The sequence below is a fragment of the Pongo abelii genome, chromosome 3 (assembly GCF_028885655.2).
Source record: "Pongo abelii isolate AG06213 chromosome 3, NHGRI_mPonAbe1-v2.0_pri, whole genome shotgun sequence".
NCBI classification, from domain to species: Eukaryota; Metazoa; Chordata; class Mammalia; order Primates; family Hominidae; genus Pongo; species Pongo abelii.
In genome coordinates, this window is record NC_071988.2 from 190,851,781 (window position 1) to 190,874,252 (window position 22,472).

At 44.6% G+C, this 22,472-nt stretch overlaps 1 protein-coding gene across 5 annotated transcripts in view; it reads left to right on the forward strand.

Annotated features, from left to right (window-relative positions):
- The window catches only part of PALLD (palladin, cytoskeletal associated protein), a 339,690-nt gene that overhangs the window by 105,405 nt on the left and 211,813 nt on the right, over nucleotides 1-22,472 (forward strand). For all 5 annotated transcript variants that reach the window (XM_054554689.1, XM_054554684.1, XM_054554686.1 and 2 more), the window contains exons 8-9: nucleotides 8,395-8,514; nucleotides 11,061-11,403. In XM_054554689.1, the coding sequence (XP_054410664.1) occupies nucleotides 8,395-8,514; nucleotides 11,061-11,403 (463 nt within the window). The remainder of the gene's footprint in view (nucleotides 1-8,394; nucleotides 8,515-11,060; nucleotides 11,404-22,472) is intronic.

The following is a 22,472-nucleotide window of genomic DNA, read 5'->3' on the forward strand; positions in this document are numbered from 1 at the left end:
TTCTGGCAAACATTTTTGCTTGCAGCTGACTTAACTGCCTTTTTAAGACAGCACAATTTTGAAGGAAAGAGAGAAGGAGGGCTTAAAAAACTATACCATTGTCATGTGGGCATTAAGGGTGTAAGCTTTTGGAGTTGGAATAGACCTGATGATTTTCTAATTCAAGTCTAATTCACGTAAAAGATGTGTCTCAACACCTTAATAAGATTACAGACAACTCAAAGGCAGGAACCATTAATTATCTCTATATCTGCAGCTATAAAATATTAAGACAGTGTACTCTTAAAAATGCTTAACAAGTAGATGGATGACTGTAAAAGCTTCTAGGAGCTGTTCATGGATGGAGATTCCAGACTTTATCTCAAAACATTTTCTCGACATCTTATAACCTTTCCTTAACAAGTCTTTCCATTCATTTAACCTAGCTTCTGCCCTCTTGCTGCAATTAGGAACCATTTGTTCTTATTGTTCTTCAAGAAAGATGTAGAATGTTTGAGCAACTTCCTCCTGATTTTAATGTCTTTGCATTTATGATACCTATCACAGTGTTTTACTTAAATTAGCATTTTTGGTTTTCTTTTTTTCTTTTGAGACAGAGTTTCACTCTTGTTGCCCAGGCTGGGGGTGCAGTGGCCAAATCTTGGCTCACTGCAACCTCCGCCTCCCAGGTTCAAGCAATTCTCCTGCCTCAGCCTCTCAAGTAGCTGGGATTACAGGCACCTGCCACCATGCCTGGCTAAATTTTGTGTGTGTGTTTTTAGTAGAAATGGGGTTTCACCATGTTGCCCAGGTTGGTCTCAAACTCCTGACCTCAAGTGATCCGCCTGCCTTGGCATCCCAAAGTTCTGGGATCACAGGCATGAGCCACTGCGCCTGGCCTTAAATTACCATAAGTGGATGAATACTTAATATAGATTTCATTGCCCTTTACTTTTTTTATTATGGTTAAAGAAACATATAACATGAAATCTACCTTCTTAAATATTTAAGTATACACTACAGTATTGTTAACTATATGCTTAATGTTGTGCAGCAGATGTCTAGAACATTTTCATCTTGCATGACTGAAACTATGTCCACTGAACAGCAACTGCCATTCCTCCTTGCCCCCAATGCTTGGCAACCAGCATTCAACCTTCTGCTTCTAAGAGTATGACTAGTTTAGATACCTCTTAAGTGGACTTTTGCAGTATTTCTCTTACTGTCATTGCCCTTTACTTTTACCTCAACTAAATAATTTAGATTCAATGTAGAACACAAAATTAATAATAGAACATAAAGAATAAACTAAGTTTTTCACACTCCATTTAAACATCAAATTGAATAATATGCTGAAAGAATAAGGTGTGTGTTTTTACGACTCTTGCAATTTTATTTTTTTTTTTTTTTTTTTTTTTTTTAATTTCTGAAGTATTTATTGATCATTCTTGGGTGTTTCTCGGAGAGGGGGATATGGCAGGGTCATAGGATAATAGTGGAGAGAAGGTCAGGAGATAAACACATGAACAAAGGTCTCTGGTTTTCCTAGGCAGAGGACCCTGCGGCCTTCTGCAGTGTTTGTGCCCCTGAGTACTTGAGATTAGGGAGTGGTGATGACTCTTAAAGAGCATGCTGCCTTCAAGCATCTGTTTAACAAAGCACATCTTGCACCACCCTTAATCCATTTAACCCTGAGTTGACACAGCACATGTTTCAGAGAGCAGGGGGCTGGGGGAAAGGCCATAGATCAACAGCATCCCAAGGCAGAAGAATTTCTCCTAGTCAGAACAAAATGGAGTCTCCTATGCCCACCCCTTTCTACACAGACACAGCAACAATCTGATCTCTCCTTCCTTTCCCCACACTTCCTCCCCTTCTCTTCAACAAAACCGCCATCGTCCTCATGGCCCGCTCCCGATGGTCACTGTCTCTTCGGAGCTGTTGGGTACACCTCCCAGACAGGGCAGCCGGGCAGAGGCGCTCCTCACCTCCCAGACAGGGCGGCTGGGCAGAGGCGCCCCTCGCTTCCCAGACGGGGCCGCCCGGGCAGAGGCGCTCCTCTCCTCCCAGACGGGGCGGCCGGGCAGAGGCGCTCCTCACTTCCCCGACGGGGCCGCCCGGGCAGAGGCGCTCCTCGCTTCCCAGACGGGGCCGCCCGGGCAGAGGCGCTCCTCAGTTCCTCCCAGACCGGGTGGCAGCCGGGCAGAGGCGCTCCTCACCTCCCAGACGGGGCGGCCGGGCAGAGGCGCTCCTCACTTCCCCGACGGGGCGGCCGAGCAGAGGCGCTCCTCACTTCCCAGAGGGGGCGGCCGAGCAGAGGCGCTCCTCACTTCCCAGAGGGGGCGGCCGGGCAGAGGCGCTCCTCACTTCCCAGACGGGGCGGCCGGGCAGAGACGCTCCTCACTTCCTCCCAGATGGGGTGGCGGCCAGGCAGAGGCGCTCCTCACCTCCCAGACAGGGCGGCCGGGCAGAGGCGCTCCTCACTTCCCAGACTGGGCGGCCGGGCAGAGGCGCTCCTCACCTCCTAGACGGGGCGACCAGGCAGAGGCGCTCCTCACTTCCCAGACGGTGTGGCGGCTGGGCAGAGGTGCTCCTCCCTTCCCAGATGGGGCAGCCAGGCAGAGGCGCTCCTCACTTCCCAGACGGTGTGGCGGCCGGGCAGAGGTGCTCCTCCCTTCCCAGATGGGGCAGCCAGGCAGAGGCGCTCCTCACTTCCCAGACGGTGTGGCGGCCGGGCAGAGGTGCTCCTCCCTTCCCAGATGGGGCAGCCAGGCAGAGGCGCTCCTCACTTCCTCCCAGACGGGGTGGCGGCCAGGCAGAGGCGCTCCTCACTTCCCAGAGGGGGCGGCCGGGCAGAGGTCCTCCTCACTTCCTCCCAGACGGGGTGGCAGCCGGGCAGAGGCACTCCTCACCTCCCAGACGGGGCGGCTGGGCAGAGGTGCTCCTCATCTCCCAGACGGGGCGGCCGGGCAGAGGTGCTCCTCATCTCCCAGACGGGGCAGCCGGGCAGAGGTGCTCCTCACTTCCTCCCAGACGGGGTGACGGCCGGGCAGAGGCACTCCTCACCTCCCAGACGGGGCGGCCGGGCAGAGGCGCTCCTCACCTCCCAGACGGAGTGGTCAGGCAGAGGCGCTCCTCACTTCCCATATGGGGTGGCGGCCGGGCAGAGGCGCTCCTCACTTCCCAGATGGGGCAGCCGGGCAGAGGTGCTCCTCACTTCCTCCCAGACGGGGTGGCAGCCGGGCAGAGGCGCTCCTCACCTCCCAGACGGGGTGGCCGGGCAGAGGCGCTCCTCCCTTCCCAGACGGAGTGGCCAGGCAGAGGTGCTCCTCACCTCCCAGAGTGGGCGGCCGGGCAGAGGTGCTCCTCACTTCCTCCCAGACGGGGTGGCGGCCAGGCAGAGGCGCTCCTCACCTCCCAGACGGGGCGGCCGGGCAGAGGCGCTCCTCACCTCCCAGAGTGGGCGGCCGGGCAGAGGCGCTCCTCACCTCCTAGACGGGGCGACCAGGCAGAGGCGCTCCTCACTTCCCAGACGGTGTGGCGGCTGGGCAGAGGTGCTCCTCCCTTCCCAGATGGGGCAGCCAGGCAGAGGCGCTCCTCACTTCCCAGACGGTGTGGCGGCCGGGCAGAGGTGCTCCTCCCTTCCCAGATGGGGCAGCCAGGCAGAGGCGCTCCTCACTTCCCAGACGGTGTGGCGGCCGGGCAGAGGTGCTCCTCCCTTCCCAGATGGGGCAGCCAGGCAGAGGCGCTCCTCACTTCCTCCCAGACGGGGTGGCGGCCAGGCAGAGGCGCTCCTCACTTCCCAGAGGGGGCGGCCGGGCAGAGGTGCTCCTCACTTCCTCCCAGACGGGGTGGCAGCCGGGCAGAGGCACTCCTCACCTCCCAGACGGGGCGGCTGGGCAGAGGTGCTCCTCATCTCCCAGACGGGGCGGCCGGGCAGAGGTGCTCCTCATCTCCCAGACGGGGCAGCCGGGCAGAGGTGCTCCTCACTTCCTCCCAGACGGGGTGACGGCCGGGCAGAGGCACTCCTCACCTCCCAGACGGGGCGGCCGGGCAGAGGCGCTCCTCACCTCCCAGACGGAGTGGTCAGGCAGAGGCGCTCCTCACTTCCCATATGGGGTGGCGGCCGGGCAGAGGCGCTCCTCACTTCCCAGATGGGGCAGCCGGGCAGAGGTGCTCCTCACTTCCTCCCAGACGGGGTGGCAGCCGGGCAGAGGCGCTCCTCACCTCCCAGACGGGGTGGCCGGGCAGAGGCGCTCCTCCCTTCCCAGACGGAGTGGCCAGGCAGAGGTGCTCCTCACCTCCCAGAGTGGGCGGCCGGGCAGAGGTGCTCCTCACTTCCTCCCAGACGGGGTGGCGGCCAGGCAGAGGCGCTCCTCACCTCCCAGACGGGGCGGCCGGGCAGAGGCGCTCCTCACCTCCCAGAGTGGGCGGCCGGGCAGAGGCGCTCCTCACTTCCCAGAGTGGGCGGCCGGGCAGAGGCGCTCCTCACTTCCCAGAGTGGGCGGCCGGGCAGAGGCGCTCCTCACTTCCCAGAGTGGGCGGCCGGGCAGAGGCGCTCCTCACTTCCCATAGGGGGTGGCAGCCGGGCAGAGGCGCTCCTCACTTCCCAGATGGGGCAGCCGGGCAGAGGTGCTCCTCACTTCCTCCCAGACGGGGTGGCGGCCAGGCAGAGGCGCTCCTCACCTCCCAGACGGGGCGGCCGGGCAGAGGCACTCCTCACCTCCCAGACGGGGCGGCTGGGCAGAGGCGCTCCTCACCTCCCAGAAGGGGCGGCTGGGCAGAGGCGCTCCTCACTTCCCATATGGGGTGGCAGCCGGGCAGAGGCGCTCCTCACTTCCCAGACGGGGTGGCGGCCAGGCAGAGGCGCTCCTCACTTCCCAGATAGGGCAACAGGGCAGAGGCGCTCCTCACTTCCTCCCAGACGGGGCGGCCGGGCAGAGGTGCTCCTCATCTCCCAGACGGGGCAGCCGGGCAGAGGCGCTCCTCACTTCCTCCCAGACGGGGTGGCAGCCGGGCAGAGGCGCTCCTCACATCCCAGATGATGGGCGGCTGGGCAGAGGCGCTCCTCACTTCCCAGATAGGGCGGCCGGGCAGAGGGGCTCCTCACATCCCAGACGATGGGCGGCCAGGCAGAGACGCTCCTCACTTCCTAGATGGGGTGGCGGTGGGGCAGAGGCTGTAATCTTAGCACTTTAAGAGGCCAAGGCAGGAGGCTGGTAGGTGGAGGTTGCAGAGAGCCGAGATCACACCACTGCACTCCAGCCTGAGCACCATTGAGCATTGAGTTAGCGAGACTCCGTCTGCAATCCCAGCACCTCGGGAGGCCGAGGCAGGCAGATCACTCGAGGCCAGGAGCTGGAGACCAGCCCGGTCAACACGGCGAAACCCCGTCTCCACCAAAAATACAAAAACCATTCAGGCGTGGCGGCGCGCGCCTGCAATCCCAGGCACTCGGCAGGCCAAGGCAGGAGAGTCACAAGGAGCCCGAGGCAGGGAGGTTGCAGCAAGCCGAGATCCCGGCAGTACAGTCCAGCTTCGGCAACAGAGGGAGACCGAAAAAAGAAGGAGAGGGAGACCGAAAAAAGAAGGAGAGGGAGACCGAAAAAAGAGGAGGGAGAGGGAGAGGGAGAGGGAGAGGGAGAGGGAGAGGGAGAGGGAGAGGGAGAGGGAGAGGGAGAGGGAGAGGGAGAGGGAGAGGGAGAGGGAGAGGGAGAGGGAGAGGGAGAGGGAGAGGGAGAGGGAGAGGGAGAGGGAGAGGGAGAGGGAGAGGGAGAGGGAGAGGGAGAGGGAGAGGGAGAGGGAGAGGGAGAGGGAGAGGGAGGCGACTCTTGCAATTTTAAACCCATATTAATACATCTCAGAAATGAGTTGACCTTGAGCTACAGTACAATGCTAACTTCTCAAAAGCTTATAATCACCATAGTCCTCAGATCGTTCCTAAGGAACATAACATTTTGACACAGAAGAATCCTTGCATTTTAGCTTTTAACAAAATCTCAAGCAGTCTGTTAACCAGATTACCATCAGCATCATCAGAAATGGGGAAAAGGAAAGTCCTTGGTGGGTGGGGCAGGGGGGTTGATAAAACCTAAGAATGGAGTGAGAAATGGAGTAAAACTCAATGATGCCTATAGGCCGTATTACTTGGTAATACAAAAAAAAAAATACATATTTGACCCAATAACACGACATCAAAAACTATATAGTTTGATAATACTTGGACAAATTTTGAAATGAGAGATACATGAAATTTTTTCTAGAATCAAATACAACAAACTCTGCATTTGCCTTTGAAGAGTGAGATTATTAAGGGGTATTAAGTATATAAAGGGAATTCGATTATAAAGAGAAACATTTACACTGTATTTTATACTTTATTAATTTATTTATTTTTGCACTTATTTGATTTATAGGTAAAAAAATATTTAAAGCTCTCTTCAATAGACAAAAATTTTTTTTTAAACATATCACTTTTACCTACATTTAGTACTTTTCTTGTTTCAGGGTTTAAAACATAAAATGTTTTGAAACAGATTTGCTGATTTTAATTATTGATGGTCTGAAACATTTGCTCTTAGAAGGATGTTAGTGAAGGGGGTTTATCTTATCAAATTCTAGGAGTTAGCTACTGCAATACAGTAGAGCACCCCAAAATTTAGTTGCTTAAAGCAGCAACCATAATTCTGTGGGTGAACTATTTGGCTTGGCCTCAGCTGGGCGGTTTTTGTGGTCTGTGCCAGGCTGGGCTGACCACAGCTGGGCTCTCTCAGTGAGGCCATGGTCAGCTGCTAGGAACGAGTCAGTTAGTCTAGGATGGTCTCTTTTGGAAGGGCTTATGTCTGCTCCATATGGTCTCTTCCTCCTACAGGTTAGCACGGCCTTGTTCACCTAAGGGTTCATCAGGGTTCCAAGAGATGGAGCAGAAACAGGCCAGGCCTCTCAAGGATTTGGCTCAGAATTGGCCAACAATATCACTTTCACCACATTCTAGGCTAAAGCAACTCACAGGGCCAGCCCAGTTTCAATAGATGGGGAAATAGACTCTGCCACTTTATGGAAGGTGTTGCAGAGGCACATTACAAAGAGGCATGTCTACAAAGGAAGGAATAATTGCAGCCATTATTACTAAGAAATCTACAATACACAGTCTTATGCTACCCCAAAAATTTGTGAATAACCAATAGAATCACTTTGTGGGAATCTGAAATATATCACTTTTCTTAACGTTTGCCCACATAATTATCTTTATTTTACTGGTACAATATAAGCAATTATTCAACTAGTAAAACTAATTAATACTCTAGATATAGCTTCCTTTTAATGTTAACAGCTAACACTGGCTATGAAGCATTTGCTATGTGCCAGGCAATGTCCTAAGCACAGTATGTCATATCACAAAAGTAGGTGGTGGTTAGGGTTTGGAGTCTGGACCCCAGCTTGGTTTGAATCCCTATGTTAGTATTTATTAGCTGTGTGACCTTGGGCAAGTGAATTAACCTTATTGTGCTTCCATTTTCTACCTATAAAATGGGCTAATAATAAACTTACATAACTCATAAGATTGACATGATGATTAAATTTAATCTATGTTAAGTGCTGGTAACAATACCTAGTGTATGGTAAGGGTTATATAGCTGTCAGCTCTTGTTGTTATGGTTGTTATCATCATCATCATCCCCCTCACAATAACCCTGTGGTGGTTAATTTTGTGTGTCACGCATGACTAATACAAACTCTGTGAGGTAGCTTCTATTATTGTCTCCATTTTACGGAGAAGAACATTGAAGTTCAGGGAGACTGACCAAAGTCACAAAGGCAAGATGTGGCAGGACCCTCATTCAAGCCCTGGCGGCTGTTTCGAGTCTGCGCTTTTCATGCCCTACAACACTGCCATGCCACTTAACAGTACCTTCCAGAATAGTTATCTACAGGTCAAACATATACAGGTCATGTTCTTTTTCCCCCGTGGTCAGCATTTCAGAAGAGCTTTATTTTCCCCACTGCTTGGTTTGCAGCTGAGCAGATATAAGAGGTAGCTATATGTACAGAAAGAACTCTACCATGCAATCAGCTTAACTCCTACATGCAAAGTACAGAGTTACACACTTGCAGACATCTCGTTTTACCTTCACAGATAACCCATTAGGTATGTATTATCCCCATTTTATAGATGAGGACACCGAGACTGCTCTTGTCCAACATCACAAAGAATGGGTCTACCTCCAAAGCTTTTTCCGCTAGGCAGAATTGCTAAATTAAATGTAAAGAGATTCTATTGCAAACAGTTTTGTAAAGTGAATCTGTAATAATCGTTACGTAATTTGTTTGCTGTGGAAAGGTGGAGGGTCTCACTTCTTAAAAATGACTTCATGGTTAAACTCTGACGAATGATTCTGTTCTCTTCACTTCCAGAGGAGATTTGCACCCTGGTTATCGCTGAGACTTTCCCTGAAGATGCAGGGATCTTTACATGTTCAGCAAGAAATGATTACGGATCAGCAACCAGCACTGCCCAGCTGGTTGTCACCTCAGGTATGTGAGGAGTAAAACAAATGACTGGGTTCTGTTCCCCAGCACCAGTGTGGTTGGCCACACATCTAAAAAAGACGTGATCTCAAGATGCTTTCAGCCTATTGAGGGCAACAAATAAAAATCTCTTTCGTACTGAGTTATAGTTGGAGCAATCATCTAATATAGAAAATAATATTTTTATGAGATCATGAAATTTTACTTGGACTCCAAGCTTTACCTTCCCTAGCTTTAGATGAATATCCACATAAAACCTTTACAGCTTGAGCCAATTTGAGTAGTGACAGCTAGGATATTCAGTCGGACCCATGGACCCAGTCAGAAAGGCACTGTCCTGGCCAGGTGCGGTGACTCACACCTGTAATCCCAGCACTTTGGGAGGCTGAGGCAGGCAGATCACTTGAGGTGAAGAGTTCGAGACCAGCCTGGCTAACAAGGTAAAACCCTGTCTCTACCAAAAATACAAAAATTAGCTGAGTGTGGTGGTGCGTGCCTGTAATCCCAGCTACTCTGGAGGCTGAGGCAGGAGAATCACTTGAATCCAGAGGTGGATGTGGCAGTGAGCCGAGATCGTCCCACTGCACTCCAGCCTGGGTGACAGAGTCAGACTCCCTCAAGGAAGGAAGGGAGGAAGGGACTGTCCCAGGAAGAGAGCTCAGCTCAGCCTTCAGGAATCTGGCCACTCCAGGAGTCACCCTAACAATCTAAGTTTCATCGCGAAACAAAGGCTTTAGGGGAGGGGAGGAGAAGGAGTGAGGTGGAGATGACAAACAAAAAGATAATGATCGTGTAGCAACTGAACACACATGGGGCCTTCTTTAAAATCATGCAGTCTTGGTCTTTGAAATGATGGAGCTGGTTTCCTAACATCCTCCTGCTAACCTAGAATCATATTCACATTGGAAAGCCACCTCTACATTGGAGGTGCAGTCACTTTCTCAGCAGTGCCAACACATGAGATCTGGAGATACTTGTACAAATAAGCCATTGTCCGATCCACTGTTGAAACTTCTGAAAAGGTAATACAAGATAAGCCTTCTTGTATAAAATGTAATACAAGATAAACTCAGAGAAGCTGTAAAGGCCTTCAAACTCAAATTTCACTGATAGTCTATATCAATGATAGTATATAACTAATATGAAAAGGAAAGCAATGTATTGTATTATTGAAGCCAATTTTCAAAAATATATGGATATTTTCTAAACTCAAAAACTTACCACTAGGGAAGGCAATGTGAAACAGCTTTTTTTCTTTTTCTTTTCTTTTCTTTTCTTTTTATTTGTCTGTTTTCTAGTTACTAATGAGCGTTAGCTTACTTTAATTGCCTCATCTCTGCCATTCATCTTAAAGATATTTTTAAAATATGTTTTTGACCAAGCCTGGCACATAATGTACATAGTAGGGAATCAATAAATGGGTCATTTGTTGAATGATACGGACTTGGAGAGAACAACTGAACTGTACTTGGATTCCTTCGGAAGAGCAAGAACTTGGTGCTAGGTGGCAGCAGAGACACAACCAAAACTTATTTAGGGACCTTAGATTGGCAATTGTAAATGCTTTTTCATCTTAATTAAGAAAAGAAATGGGAGGGTCATCTTAAACGGGAAATGGTTTCTATGAACGACTACTGTAAGTGCTGAAAGAAACCTAAGTGTCAGGATCGGAGTTACAGAGTAAGGAGGACCCCAGCATTTTGATTTCCAGTTGGCTTCAACACTGTCCCATCAAATGGCCATAGCAGGAGTGCAGTGCTTAAACAATATGGCCAAAACCCTGGGCTCTATAAGTCTGAGTGGCAGAAATTTGTGTGTAATATTTTCCATTTGTTTCTGCAGTAAATCTGCTATAGGTCAAACATAATCAACAAATATTTTATTTTTGAGCTTTTTGTTTACCTCAATAAGCATTTTTGAGTGCGTGCCAGGAGCTCTGCTGGGCTCTGGGCAAGGTGCAGAATCTAAAAAAGACGTGATCTCAAGATGCTTTCAGCCTATTGAGGCCAACAAATAAAAATCTCTTTCGTACTGAGTTATAGTTGGAGCAATCATCTAATATAGAAAATAATATTTTTATGAGATTATGAAATTTTACTTGGACTCCAAGCTTTACCTTCCCTAGCTTTAGATGAATATCCACATAAAACCTTTACAGCTTGAGCCAATTTGAGTAGTGACAGCTAGGATATTCAGTCGGACCCATGGACCAAAACGTGAGAGGACAAAGCATTGTTGGTTGATACTGTTTGTGTTGTCACTTTTTTTGCCAAGTTCTATCTTTAGCTCTTGTTTGAAATTTTTATGATTCGGTAGCTGGGTTCCCCGTGAGCTCAGTCAGGAAATGAAACGGTAGCACTCATTCAAAACAAGCTTGAAAGAACCAGGCCCTCCAGCTGGCAGTGCTTCTGCATCAGATGAGAGCAGCACAATCACCTCTTCTTTAACAACTTCACACAACACGGGGATTCTCAGAAGACTCTGACAGTGTGAAATCACTTGTTGAACTAGTAGCATCTTCTTATGTTTTTCCTCTCTTTCCCCTTCCTTAGCCAACACTGAAAACTGTAGTTACGAGTCAATGGGAGAATCCAACAATGACCACTTCCAACACTTTCCACCTCCCCCTCCAATCTTGGAGACAAGTTCCTTGGAGCTGGCTTCAAAGAAACCATCTGAGATCCAGCAGGTGAACAACCCTGAGTTAGGCCTGAGCAGGGCAGCCCTTCAAATGCAATTCAATGCTGCTGAGAGGGAAACGAACGGAGTCCATCCCAGCCGTGGAGTAAATGGACTGATTAACGGCAAAGCTAACAGTAATAAATCTCTTCCAACACCAGCTGTCCTGCTTTCACCCACTAAGGAGCCACCACCTCTGCTTGCCAAACCAAAACTGTGAGTATTTCTGCATGGTTTTGTAATAATTTCCATACCCCTGTTACATTTCCTCTCTGGTGAGAAAAATACTTTTGCCTGGATTCAACTATGTGGCAAGTTGTCTTTGACTCATGGGACCTTGCTGCCAAGTGGTGTCCTTCAACAATATAAAAGACACCTAAAAATAAAGAAGGGAAATGAAAAGCTTAGTGAAATCTGCCCTTTGCTGAAAGCTATAACTGGTTATGGCTGTGAAAATATCTGTGCCCGGTGTGGGCTTCCAACATACAGCTAAGGATGTAGCCACTCCCTGGAGGCCATGGAAAAGGGGGATCTCCTTTGAGCCCTTTATTAAAAGCATTTCAAAAAGTGAGTATAAGTACTTTACATTTGTTACTTTAAATATTAAGTATCAGTAAGGAGATCTGATATAGACAAGCAGGGAAAGACTAAAAACTGAGGCTGGAAATTCAGGGTGCAGATCCTGGCAGGGCAATGAAACCAGAGGGAAGCAGGCTTGTGGGCAAGAAGAGCGCCCTTCACAACACAGGCCACTTGGCTTGGAATTCCATGGAGCTGCATATTTCTATGAATACCATCTTCACAGTTGATGTCCATTATTTTCTTAGGATGATAAACCTTGCATGAGCTGTTTCCATTGGCACCGCACAGCAGAGAGTTGTTATGAATGGAGCCATTACAATGTCAGAGAGAGGCAGAAATAAATTAGCTCAAAGGGTTCTATCATAGCACAACAGACCCTGAATTACTGCCCTGCCAGAGGTCGGTGGAAATGTAAGAGTCATAGTGAATGTGTATGTATTCTATGAGGTCACATTCCCATGAGAATGTATTTGCCAGAACCTAGGAAAGCCCTTTCTATTTACCCATATCTGATGTTTTTGATTTGGGGTAGGAAGGGCTTCTTTAGGGGTTATTCTTTATTTCCCTAGCATTGAACAGCCTACTCTTTTCTCTCTGTGATCAGTTCATTTGTTAGAAATGTTAGAATTTAAAAGATATTTGAATTAGAATAACACCTTACCTTTGTACATCACTTTATTGTTTACTGAGTGATTTCATGAACAACATTAGACTAATCAAATAACAAAAGCAGTCAAAAGAATACCTTAAGTTAACAAATGGGCAAACAATTTTATAAAACCAGACTTCTGGACAATCTTGTGTTACAGTTTCAAAAATCTGTATATTGCTACCCTCTACTTAATTTTGCATTGTGTTCTGGCTCTCTTTTAAGACAGCAGGGCTACTCACTAAGCTTGTACACAATAGTGTGAAAGGTGCTGGTGAACATTTAATACCTATGCCCCATCTCCATTCAGAGGCCAAACAGGTATAATGAGCTAAAAAAATGGTGGCCTTAAAAGAGATTTATGCTCTTGTAGCAGCAACCCATAAAATTAATTGCCACTGCTGACTTCTTTCATCTTTGCATTTTGAATATGTATTTGCAGTGCTTTTAATGAAACAAGGGACCTGGTCTCCAGGGAGAGAAAGGGCAAATGTGTTGAATGACTAGGACTTGAGTGTGGTCTTGATTAAGTAAAGTCTGTCTACTCTAATGAGTATCATAAATTGGATGTAAATCACAGGAGAGCAAATACGAGGAGCTGTTAAGAGGCATCTACAGCCCGTCTTATCTCAGGAGTTTCAACAGCTCTGCAGCTTTTAGCTCTGCTTTGCAGCCAGGTTAATGTATATGGCAAGGGGGTAATATCTACAGAATGCAGACAAAATAACTTCGTGTTCATTAAGAGGATGACAGCTTAAGCACAAGTTTAAAGAACATCAGGATTTGCTTGTGAGTGAGATAAAATATAAATATAAATACATATAAATATAAATATATAAATAATATAAATATAAGATAAAATATAAAATAAGATGCAGAAAAAATGGACTTAAATGTTTGAGTCCCAAATAAGTGGGTTACTCTCCCTTCATGAGGAAATTTAAGGGAAAAGCAGAACACCTAACCACAAAACCCAACAGCTTAGAAACAACATTTACTTGTACTAGGTTTTCCCATTGTTTTTTTTTTTTTCTCCAAATCTTTGTGTGTTTAAACATATTCTTAGGGCATCCCTTGATTTTTGTTTTTTTTGTGTTGCATATTTATCTGCCATTTAACTAGGTAGAAAATAATATGTGATGATACTTTTTAAATATATATTTTTAAATTTTCTTATGACTTAGAATATGTTATTGGATTTTGTTTTATTACAAAATCAGTGGATGCTGGATGTGACAATTCAAACAACACAGAGGCTATTAAAGTTTATACTCTCTGCTTCCCTTCTTCCAACCCACCCCTCTGAAAGCTGTGGTATGGTGTATTATCAGAGCCTTTTCTAAAAAAGGTTTTTTCAGTGTTTTCAAAGTTTTCTTTCAGTGTTTGTTCAGTTTTCAAAGTACTCTCTGCTTCCCTTCTTCCATCCCTCTCAGAGGTGTGATATTCTGTATTATCACAACCTTTTCTAAAAAAGGTTTGTTCAGTGTTCTCAAGGTTGTATTATTGATAGAGAAATGCTGTTGAATGACATCTACAGATAATTTAGAACAGCATCTGATAATGAATGACTATAGGTAACTGCCAAGTGAAATTCTTACACATTCATTTTTTTCTTTTCATACATTGTGGGAAAATATGAGATTTTATTTGCCTTGTATGGTCAGCAGTGAAAAACTATGGTTTGCTCAAATCTTCTTTTCATCAGTTTATGATTTGATTTTCTTTCACAAAAGGAAAGGCTTATATTTGGCTGTGTTATGGCAGTTTGTGCATCTTCATCATTTGTAAACAAACTAATAGGAAACAATTTGGAGGGCGCAAGTAATAGCAACTAAAATATTTACTCTCACAATGAACTAATCTGAAAATGGTGTCTGATGTGTCAGATGTCTGGGGGGAAAAAAGATCATTTTCAAAAAAAAAAGAAAACTCTGCACTTTTTTTCTCTCTTGAATAGCTCCAATACTGCTTGCGGGAAAAGAAAAAAAATTCAAGAATGAAACAAAAACCTGGAAGGATCATGAGCTCTTTTCTCTAACTAGGCCCAGCCCCCACCCTGTACTGTCCAACAGAAGTCGTCACCTATAGACTCACAGCCATCCCAGACCTCCAGCCGAGTCCATGGTACCGCTCATAAAAGGGGGGTTCCTGGTCCAGTCTGTGGTACCTCTCATACAGTAGGGGTTCCTGGCTCAGTCTGTGGTACCTCTCATAAAGTGGGGGTTCCTGGCTTAGTATCATGGACGCATCCACTTCAGCTCCTACATCTCCCTTTGTTTCTAACACTCTCCCTCAAGTGTAAGCGGAAGATAATTAAATGTAGGCCATTTGGTGAGTCCCAGATGTCCCACACACAGGATTTGTGCAACGCCTTACCACCCGCTGTGGGACTGCGAAGTGTGCTTAAATGCTGCACAAGAAAAAATTAATGGCATTATTTCTGCAACTCAGTGGCTGACACTCATAATCTTCAATCCCAGCACGAAAGAAGCAACACAATGCTTAGGTCATAATCTTAACAGGAGAAAAAAGGAGGGAATGAGCATAAACCTAACTTATACACTATTCTTTTCCTTGCTTCCTTGCTGCCCTCTCATTACAAATGATACCTGAAGATCAAAATAAAGGTAGGGCTCCTTGCTGCCCTCTCATTACAAATGATATCTGAAGATCAAAATAAAGGTAGGGCTCACTGTGAAAAATCTCTGCTTCTCTTTATTCCTACCAAAAAAACGGTCCTTCAGTCAGGGCGCAGTGGCTCACCCCTGTAATCCCAGCACTTTGGGAGGCCAAGGCGGGTGGATCACAAGGTCAGGAGATCGAGACCATCCTGGCTAACACAGTGAAACCATGTCTCTTCTAAAGATACAAAAAATTAGCCACACGTGGTGGCGGGTGCCTGTAGTCCCAGCTACTCGGGAGGCTGAGGCAGGAGAATGGCGTGAACCCAGAGGGCGGAGCCTGCAGTGAGCCGAGATAGCGCCACTGTACTCCACCCTGGGTGACAGAGCGAGACTCCATCTCAAAAAATAAAAATAAAAAAGTCAAAACCATATACATGCGTGGAATCCCCATAGGAATAAGCTCTGAAGGGAAACCTGTGAATAGCAAAATGTGGTAGGCGATTTGCCAAGCATATAGAAAGGTATGGTCATGTTTTTCCACTGAGCTCACCTCCTACAGCAGATCAAACAATATATAAATAACAATATGCTATTTTCAAATCCCCTTTATTACTTCCTTTTTTATCTTCTTCCTTTGTCTTGTGGGAGAAAGGTAGGACTCTAAGCCTGTAGATGAGCAAGATGAGAACTCCAAAGGGAGGTTACTGAAGGGTGATGCGATGGGCAAGTTCTTACCTTGAGACAGATCAGCAGATAAAATGATGCTTATTTGTTACTCTAGTGCCAAAAATATGTGCATTGCCGTGAAAGTCTGTGTCCTTTTGCCTGGGAAAATAATAATGAAATGATTGTTAAGTGTTTACATGCTAAATCAACAGCTCCCCTTGCTCCTATTCTTACTACTTGCTCTTACCGCCGTCTCTAAAGAAGAAACAGTATTATGATTTTCTATCTTAAAAGAGTAAAACGATTTCAGGCTGAATCAACCTTTTCAAAATTACTGCATTTTACAACCTTTGCTTTTCTCTTCTTCCTTTCTCTCACTCCCACCCTTAGATACCCTATTGTTCTGCAAATCCTGTCTCCAGAGAAAGACATAGCCTATAAAGTCATTCATATTGAGCTGTTAGGGATTGTTAGCGTCACCTCAGTCCAGTTCTAGGCTAACAAAGTGAAGTACATTTTAATAAGCAATAATAAGCACTGCAGAAAATCAGGAAAATATCATTTCATGAGATGATGTGTTTGAGAGATAGAAGAGAAGGAAATAGCAGCCTTTATCATTCTCTTTATTAGTGAGGTTTTCTATATTTGGAAATTCCTGATGGGTTTCCTCCACACTCCTAGACACAAATTGAAGTACAAGTTGTTCCCTTGCCTGGAATGTTCCACTCCCCAGAATGTTCCGCCTCTAATGGCTGGCTCTTTCTTACTTGTCTTTCAAATCTCAGCTTAATGTCACCACTTCCCTGACCACCCAGTCTAAAGCAGCCACCCAGCCATGTTCCAATAACTCATCCTCGTTAATTATCGCATACCACATAATTATTTCCGACAGTTACTTGCTTTTTGTTTTTTTTTTTAATTGCTCTCTGCCTCCAATATTTTAATGTAGCTTTCTGAGAATGGGAACCCTGACTGTCTTATTTCATTGCTCTTTCACTAGGACCCTAGAACAGGGCCTGACAAATAGTAGATGCTCAATGATATTTTTTGAACGAATGAAGCAAAAACAGAACGAAAAAGAGGAAAAGAAAGATCTCCCACCTTTAGAGCAACGCCCATTTGATCTGCCTAACTTTTTTTTGTTTGTTTTTTTTGAGATGAAATTTCGCTTTGTCACCTAGGCTGGAGAGCAATGGAGCAATGACACGATTTTGGCTAACTGCAACCTCCGCATCCTGGGTGCAAGTCATTCTCCTGCCTCAGCCTCCTGAGTAGCTGGGATTACAGGCATGTGCCACCACGACTGGCTAATTTTTGTATTTTTAGTAGAGACGGGGTTTCATCATATTGGCCAGGCTGGTCTCGAACTCCTGACCTCAGGTGATGCATCCACCTCGGCCTCCCAAAGTGCTGGGATATCAGGTGTGAGCCACCATGCCCGGCTGATCTGCCTTTCACCTAGATATACCATAGGACTTCTATTTTCAAATCCCATCAACTCCAGAGTTTTCCCACATTACAGTACTTTTCCGACTGACATCATTTATCTGGTAAACTAAATAAGTATGAAGAATTAAATAAGAATCTCATGGGATAGAATTATATTAGAAAAATTTGTCCAAGTTACTTAATTTGGGAACACTTTCAACTCCTTCCTCATTTCTTCTGTGTTCTCATTTGATTAGCATCTTAATTTAAAACATTATGAAAAATGAGACATTCGGAAGGACTAGGAGGACATTTTCACTCTCTAGTACATACTTGCAATGTCAGTTGGCCACAGTGCAATCACACTGCTATTTCAAGGTGTGTGTACTTGACATGTTAACACCCCATCATGTTAACACCAGACTTGTGATGAAGGGCCAAGAGCTTCTGTGCTACTCCCTTCCTGTCCTGTTTATGTTGGACTGCAGCTTCAACTCCAACGTGTGGTTTTGGCAATGGAACTTACAAAGTTGAACATTATCCCGTCCTTCAACCTCTACTAGTTAGGGTTCAAGATCTCACTATATTACTGTTTGACATTAGAATACAAATGGTTTCTTAGGTTCTATTCTAGTATAAGCCTTACCTAGTTGATTGAAAAGCAAAGCAAAATAAAAACAAAAAAGGCAAAGAGAAGGTAAGCAAAAACAAGTTGGGGCAAAATAACTAACAAAGGGTCAAGGAAATGTAATCATTGAATGTACATAAATGTATTTTAAAATCTAGCACACTTTTTTTTCTTAACCAATATTTCTAATTTTTTACATGTCTGCAACCTGTAGACTTAAATCATCTGTAATTTCCATGGAATTTCATTTATGTTCAGTTAGCTAGCCATTACTTTCATTTCTTTTCAACTTAAATTTGTTTTTTCTAGGTAATACAATCGCACAGTTAAAAGTATAAAGAAATATAGGCACTGAAAAGTCTGCCTCTCAGACTCAGTAACCAGTTGTCACTGTCTTGTGTATCCTGCCAGAGATTTACATGCCTATCAAGCAAATATATATATATATATAAAATGTGTATTTTGTCTTTTATTTTTAGACAAGTGCCTACCCACCACATATACTGTTCTGCACCTTGCCTTTTCTATTTAGCAGTAGATTTTAGAGATGTTCCATGTGAGTAATTAAAAAGTCTTATTTTTAAGTGATTGTATATATTTATTGTAGAAATGATTGATAATTCCTTTCTCTATTGTTGTCAACCTAAATTTTTTTTTTTTTTTTTGAGATGGAGTCTCGCTCTGTTGCCCAGGCTGGAGTGCAGTGGCATGACCTCAGTTGTCTGCAATCTCTGCCTCCTGGGTTCAAGTAATTCTCCTGCCCCAGCCTCCTGAGTAGGTGGAATTATGGGCGTGTACCACAACACCTGGCGAATTTTTGTATTTTTAGTAGAGACGGGGTTTCACCATGTTGGTCGGGCTGGTCTTGAACTCCCGACCTCGTGATCCACCCGTCTCGTCCTCCCAAAGTGCTGGGATTACAGGCGTGAGCCACTGCTCCCAGCCACCAGTCTAAGTTTCAATGATCTAAGTAATTATCAAAAGTATTCTTTTTTTTTTTTTTTTGAGAAAAATTCTCACTTTGTCACCCAGGCTGGAGTGCAATGGCACAATCTCGGCTCACTGCAACCTCTGCCTCCTGGGTTTAAGTGATTCTCCTGCCTCAGCCTCCCAAGTAGCTGGAATTACAGGCACCCGCCACCTCGCCCGGCTAATTTTGTTGTACTTTTAGTAGAGACGAGGTTTCACCATGTTGGCCAGGCTGGTCTTGAACTCCTCACCTCAGGTCATCTGCCCACCTCGGCCTCCTCAAGTGCTAGGATTACAGGTGTGAGCCACCATGCCCAGCCAAAAGTATTATTTAAAAAAGTTTTTCTTACTTGTATTTTAGGTTCAGGGATACATGTGTACATTAGTTATATATTTGCCTGTCACAGGGGTTTGGTGTACAGATAATTTTGTCACCTGGGTAATAAGCATAGTACCCAATAGATAATTTTTCTGATCCTCTCCCTCCTTCTGCTCTCCACCCTCAAGCAGGCCTCGGTGTCTGTTGTTCCCCTCCTAGTTTCCATGTGTTCTTGTTGTTAAGCTGTCAAGCTGTCACTTCTGAGTAAGAATATGTGGTATTTATTTTTCTGTTCCTGTGTTAGTTTGCTTAGGATCATGGCCTCCAGCTTTATCCATGTTGCTGGGAAAGACATGATCTTGTTCCTTTATATGTCTGCATAGTATTCCATTGTGTATATGTACCACATTTTCTTTATCCAGTCTACCATTGATGGGCATTAGGTTGATTCCATGTCTGTGCTGTTCTGAATAGTAGAACACCGTTCATCTCCTCACTGTTAGTTGAACATCTGCAAAATGTTGGGTGATGTGGGGTGCTGAAAACACAAAGATGAAAGAGACAAGAGCAGTATCTTTGAATAATCTATAACCTGGTTATCTCTATGACGATTTTGGCAAGAACGTGCAGATGCACACACATATACACAAAATTCTGCATATCTTTCAGCATCATACAAATTTTGTAGAAGAATGGCCAATCCCGAAATTAGATTCAGTGCAATCCAAATGCCTTCTCTTCCCACTTTAATGTTCGAAAGATACATCGTTCAGTTTTTGATTCTGAAGATTTAATATGCACCAGCTTCTGTTTCTGGTTAAGTGATTTTCATTATCCTCAAAGGCTAGTCAAAAAACAAAGCAATTTAGTAATGGCAAAAGTATAAAGTATGGACCAGAGGGGTCTTCAAAATATTAGGGAAGATAGAGCAGAAAACCTTTTTTTTTCAGTTTGTTGTTATAGAATTGTATACACACTCTGAGTCACCAAACACATTGGGGGATGACAAGGAATGTAGGAGTAGTCATGGGTCCTAATTCTGCAGTACGTGGCTATGCGGGTATGAACTCTTCATAAATACAATGTGATGATGACTTTGCATTTGCATTTCTCTTCCTCTTTTCTCTCACTCCCAGTCTTAGATATCCGATTGTTCCATAAATCTTGTCTTAAGAGAAAGGCATATCCTATAAACTCATTCATGTGAAGGTATTTGCATTAGCAGTGTTGGTCTTGGATCACTTTGCAAACAACCCTTCCCTGAAAATGAGAAGTCCAATCAAGGAGCTTCCTGAAGTATAAAACGTTTTTAACTAAGGAATAACATTTAGGTGCATTCATCCTCATGATTTTTTAATGTAAATACTGACTCTGACACAGTGCCACATTCTTAGATATTAGGCTAATTGTGCTTTGCTGTGCCAGTCTCTTGGTGAATGTAATGTTTAAATACATTTCCAGAAGAAAGCTGAGTTCTATTTTTATGATTAGGAGTCTTATTTGATGTCTGAAATATAATTGGAAATACTTGCAGATACCCTATCTGTGTTTGAAGTGGTACTCAATCATCCATAAGAAATACCATATGTCCATTTCAAATATTAGGTGTTTTACATGAAGGAATACATGATGATAACAATATTTCTTCAACATATCTTCATTTTACCTAAGTGTGTAGGAGAGCTCTTCTAGTAATTACAAAGTAAGGTGAAAATAGTCATCCCTACTGGGTAGAGACCTTTTATTTTAAAAGGGGGAGTGGCTAAGCACAGAGATAAGATGGAACCACATATGAACAATATGCTCATAGATAAAGCTATGAATTTGATGGAAAATATGAACAATATAGTGTTAAGGGAAAATAGACAAAATGATATATGTAACTTAATGTCAATTTTATGAAAAAATAAAAAATAATACACTTTAACCAACTAAAATGTATATTATATATTAGAAGAAAATACACCAAAATGTAACCAGTGGTTCTTTGAGTGCTAGAAATTTGGGCAGATTATATCTTCTCATTAACTATTTCTGATTTTCCAACTTTTTGACAATAATGCTTTTATAATTACAAAGTATTATTTTAAAATAAATAGGTACTTTTGATCCTTTCTCTTCCATCCTCCTTCCTCTATTAAACTTCAGTTCATTTGACTGTTCATCATGGATGCTTCTTGTTAAATAATAGTTGCTTGCTAAGTAAGCTTAATTTTGAGCACATTCAGAAGTGGAATGCTCTGGCACTGAATGCTCTCACCTCCCCTGTGGGAGCTCCTTCTAGAAACCAATGACCTTCAGGATTCCATCTGGATTTTTAGAACTCTTCCTAGGAATCCTTCCCCAGAAAATGTCCTATATTCCAAAATAACTTTACTCCTCCACAAACACTGTTTTCCAACAACACCTGCCCCCACCAAACAAAACTCTTATCCCTTTAATTGTACATCTCAGGTGTTTAAATGAATATGATATGAATAAGCTATTTATGTATATATGTATGTATGTATTTTCAAGGCAGGGTCTCACTCTGCCACCCAGGCTGGAGTGCAGTGGTCTGTCACAGCTCATTGCAACCTTGACCTCCCTGAGCTCAGGTGATCCTCCTGCCTCAGCCTCCCAAGTAGCTGGGACTACAAGTGCACAACACCACACCCAGCTATTTTTTTTATTTTTTGTATAGATGGGGTTTTGCCATTGTTGCCCAGCCAGGTCTCAAGCAATCTGCCTGCCTTGGCCTCTCAAAGTGTTGAGATTACAAGACGTGAGCCACCACACCTGGCCAATTTTAAAGTTAAAAGTAAACCAAATACTTTAAAGACCAACATTTACAGTATAATCCATTCAAGGCCTTAAACAGAAAGTGGAATGAAAACTTTACCCTCAGAGACAATGGTGAAGGAGAAAAGATGCAATGAAGGCAAGACTAAGATTCCAATTCAAATAACAATAATGTCGGGAAAGTATGCAATGAAGGCATCTGCTGAAAGAGGACAGTTGTGGTAACTGTGGGTAATATTACAAAGCATGAAAAGGGTGGAGAACTAAGAGAGAGAAAGAATACCAAAAAAGGAATGTGTATATTTCCTGGCAATCAAGAGAACCCATTTGAATTTCAAGAGTGTAAACCCACATTCAATTCAGTGAGCATGGTTTCATGACTTTATTTCAGCAATAATGAGCACTGTGAAGGTAGAAACAGGACATATGTCTTTGGCAGTACTGGCACAGTGGGATGTTGTGGTATTTAATTAGATGATCCTTGAGAAACATTACTGAGATTATCAGCCAAGCCATGTGTAAGTTCAGAAAAGGAAACAGATTCAACAAGATGAAGGCTTGAGGGGAAAAGAGAAAGGAATCAAGAAAATGGAAGTTATACCAAGAATGAAAATGGGGAGTGTCAGATGAGAAAATATG